Genomic DNA, 3,523 nt, shown 5'->3' on the forward strand with positions numbered 1-3,523 from the left:
AAGACTATCAAATAGAAACTATACGATCAGTGATATGAAGATCGGGACCGAAAATATCTCGGTATCATTCTTTATTATACTAATCACGGTTCCTGTTTTAGTACGGTAAAGAACCAAATGTTAACAAGACGACAACACCTAAAGTTTGTTTGTGTTGACGGAAAGGTGCGATGGACGCATAAATTTCAATATTTATTATTTCGTTTTCACCGTAATTGGGATTCGGGCTTGTCGGAAGAAGATTCATAAATTGCAGGAATCTGTATGGAGTATCGCTAACTTCAGAATTAAATTCATGTTTGATAATTGAAATTAGGTCTAATACAGTTAAAATCTTTTTTTCATTACCGCATTTTTTTGTATAAAATTTGTAGACAAAAATTTAATGAATCGCAAAATTTTTTACTTTTTTTATTACATGAGAATTAATTACTGGTTACCTTTATAGGCTGGTATGCAGGCTTGATGTGATAATCTCAATTATTAAAATTATAATTAATAGCCAGTGTAGGCGGAATTTGAAGAAGCTATTCAATATGAACGAAAAATAATATATGAATTACTATATATAATATATGAACAGAATATTTTATAAAAGATATTTCCTACATATAAAAATGCTTACAGAAATTACAATTGCATAAAAATCAATGTGCATAGACTGTAAAATTTTGCCTGGAAAAGAGTAGCGACACTCACCATGGCTGGCCTGGAGACGCTCGCGCCAGAAGAGGGGGTTCTGAAGCATTCCTTGGACCCCCGGCCAGTAAACCGACGAAGGCCTCGCAAGCTCTGCCATTTTGCCGGCCAAACCCCCATACAAAGTCCCCATGGGGCCACCAAGCCGACCTAGTCCACCCATGGCACCCATGGAGAGCCCCCCAGTGGACGTGGTGATGAATGGGCTGGGTCGGCTGAGGATGTTCTCGATACCGTGGGGATTAGCGAGTGTCGTGGCGATGCAGCTGTTTGGGGATGTGGGGGTCGAGTAGGAGCTGTAGATTGACGAGACCGGGGGAGGAGTGGGATTAGGATACGAGGCCGGCGATAAATGGTGGGATTCGTGTGGGGAAGACAGTCCCTGTGGGGATAACTGGGGTGGGGAATGTGGTGAGAGGGATTTTGGGGGCCCATAGCGGGCTTTCATGTCCGTCATAGTGTGGAGGGCAGCGAGGGGAGGATTCAACACCAATTTGCTGTGCTGATCCATGCTGGTTAACAGGCTTAGCATCCCGCCCGCCGTGCTAGACGCTGGGTTTTGGTTCAGTTCCAGCATTTCGAACGCTTGAATTTTGACGGTTCGGACCTCTTGCAAAAATTGATTTCTTTTCAAATCGGAATAAAAATTATATAATGCCGCTCAAATCTGAAGAATGCGACGCTCCTTGTCTACACTTGAAGTCAGTATATGAAGGCACATAAATAAATTCTAAATAAAATTAGGTTGGTTGTTTTTTCTTCGCTATTTCAACAGTTTAGACGTCATCATTTTCTCTACCGCTTTTGTTAGAATAGATGAGTCAGAAAAAGTTCAGTTTGATGGTGCATATTTATAATATTTAATTGTTATAATTGATGTTCCATTCACTCTAATTGATCCTTGTTAAAGCCACTTAGATTTTAATTAGTTTGTCCCAAGCGGACCAAACTAAGGGGGCGAATTTACTATACCATTTTCACTCCATTTAGATAAACCATTTGTGAATTTTCAAGTTTATTGTGATTTGTATTCAGAATTTTCGATTTAAACTCTAGAATGGTCCAAATGACTGAAATCAAATTTTGATGAATTAATGAGAATCGAAAAGTACGTTTCTCTGGAAAAAATCAATACGCTTTGAAGTTCAGTGAGAAATAATTTTTGTTTTACCGGAGAAAGTTTCAGCAAACTTTCAATTTTGTAAAATATTGAAAACTGACCGTGGAATAAGTTTTAAGTTTGAGAATAACTTCATGTAACGAAAATCTCATTGTTAAATAAAGAACAATTATATACATAACACACGGTACGGTAGCTGGAATTACGTTGTTCCGAAATGGTTATAAACTTTAAAGAATTAATCAGGTCAAGAAAGCTTGGCGTCAGAAATTCAACTTTGTGTGTTATGGAAGTTTGTGCATTACTGGCATGAAAGTTAGCTTATCCGTGAAGATATTTTACTAGCTGTATTAATCTGTTGCAATAAATAACATTCATATATTTAGTACTTAAACTGTTCGTTTGTATTTTGTTTCAATCAATATGAAACATGAATATTTCTCACTGTGTAAATAATGGATGAAGTTTTCGTATTGAGACTTTGAAAAAGTTGTAAGTTTAAAAAGTTTAAAACTTTTAGAGTTAAAGTAAAGAATGGTATTCGGGTCCTCGTCAGTTTTTGAATAATTTTTGGAGCGAAATTGAGATTGTGTAGGAATTTTAATGCTAATATGTATTTAAATTGAATATATTGTATTATCATCACCCGGAATCCAGAGTAGCTATAGTAGAAAATCATGAGCGTTCGTTACCACAGATATTTTTGAAAATCACAGCCGCAGAGTTTTTTATTACATCGAATAGACAGAATTTGATATAATTAGATTAAATTAAATGATTAGAAAAATGGGTAGAATTAGAAATAATGAGATGATTTCAGATAAAATGTAAAAGAATAGAATAGAATAAGATGGATGTAGAAGCTATACAATAGAATTATACCTATATTTAACTTGATGGAGAAGGAAATGAATAAAGCATTGTTAAGATATTGAAATTATTTTTCGATTGAAATTGAATTAGATCACAAAAATTATTGTTAAATGGTGGAGGTCAATTGAATATACCCATTCATATAAAGTAATGTCAGTCAATAAATAAAAAAAATTGATTGATGTTTTCAAATCCATTATTTAAAATATTTCTTCACCGCACATTTAGTATCCATAAACTTTTACTCGAAATCATGTTTTTTATTTGTTTTGGTACAATAGTTCAATAAAAACATTTAGTTAAACGTAATCAAATGGCGCTGCAACATCGATTGTCAAGCAATGAAGGCGGCGATTTTTTACACGATATTTTAGTTCACTTGTTCGTCACATATATCGAAGAAGCTTATCTAGAAAAATCTCTAGGCTTTCAAAAAAATCAATATTCTTCACTTGCTTTCTTCAAGTTCATTTTCCAGTCGCACTATAATCACTACCCTGGAGCTATTGCAATCACACTCCTACTTCAGTCCGTATAAATGAAGTTATTGAATGTAAAAAAATAATATATTCGGGCATCGCTTAACGATACATTAATGTAACTAAGTTTTCACGCAACACTTTGAGTTGATTTTCCAGTTAATAATACGACGATCATTGAGACAGCGGCTGCAAAGAAGGCCATTTGAGCGGCAGGCAGGACTGGAAGAAGGCCGTCGAAGGTCTCGGTAGGGTGCACGTCGCACGGCGATAATCTGGCCTATACAGAGGCTTTTGCCTGTCGCCTCGCACATCAACTTGTGCCTCCAAATACTTGAGTTAACTTGCACTG

At 35.8% G+C, this 3,523-nt stretch overlaps 1 protein-coding gene across 1 annotated transcript; it reads right to left on the minus strand.

Moving 5' to 3' along the window:
- Positions 1–699: 699 nt before the first annotated feature.
- Positions 700–1,819, minus strand: LOC125177677 (the record flags this gene model as incomplete). Its single annotated transcript, XM_047879868.1, has 1 exon — positions 700–1,819. A coding segment is annotated over exon 1 (577 nt), but the record flags the coding sequence as incomplete, so codon positions are not given.
- Positions 1,820–3,523: the final 1,704 nt, after the last annotated feature.

Source organism: Hyalella azteca, unplaced genomic scaffold (genome assembly GCF_000764305.2).
Source record: "Hyalella azteca isolate HAZT.00-mixed unplaced genomic scaffold, Hazt_2.0.2 contig4054, whole genome shotgun sequence".
Classification (NCBI taxonomy): Eukaryota; Metazoa; Arthropoda; class Malacostraca; order Amphipoda; family Hyalellidae; genus Hyalella; species Hyalella azteca.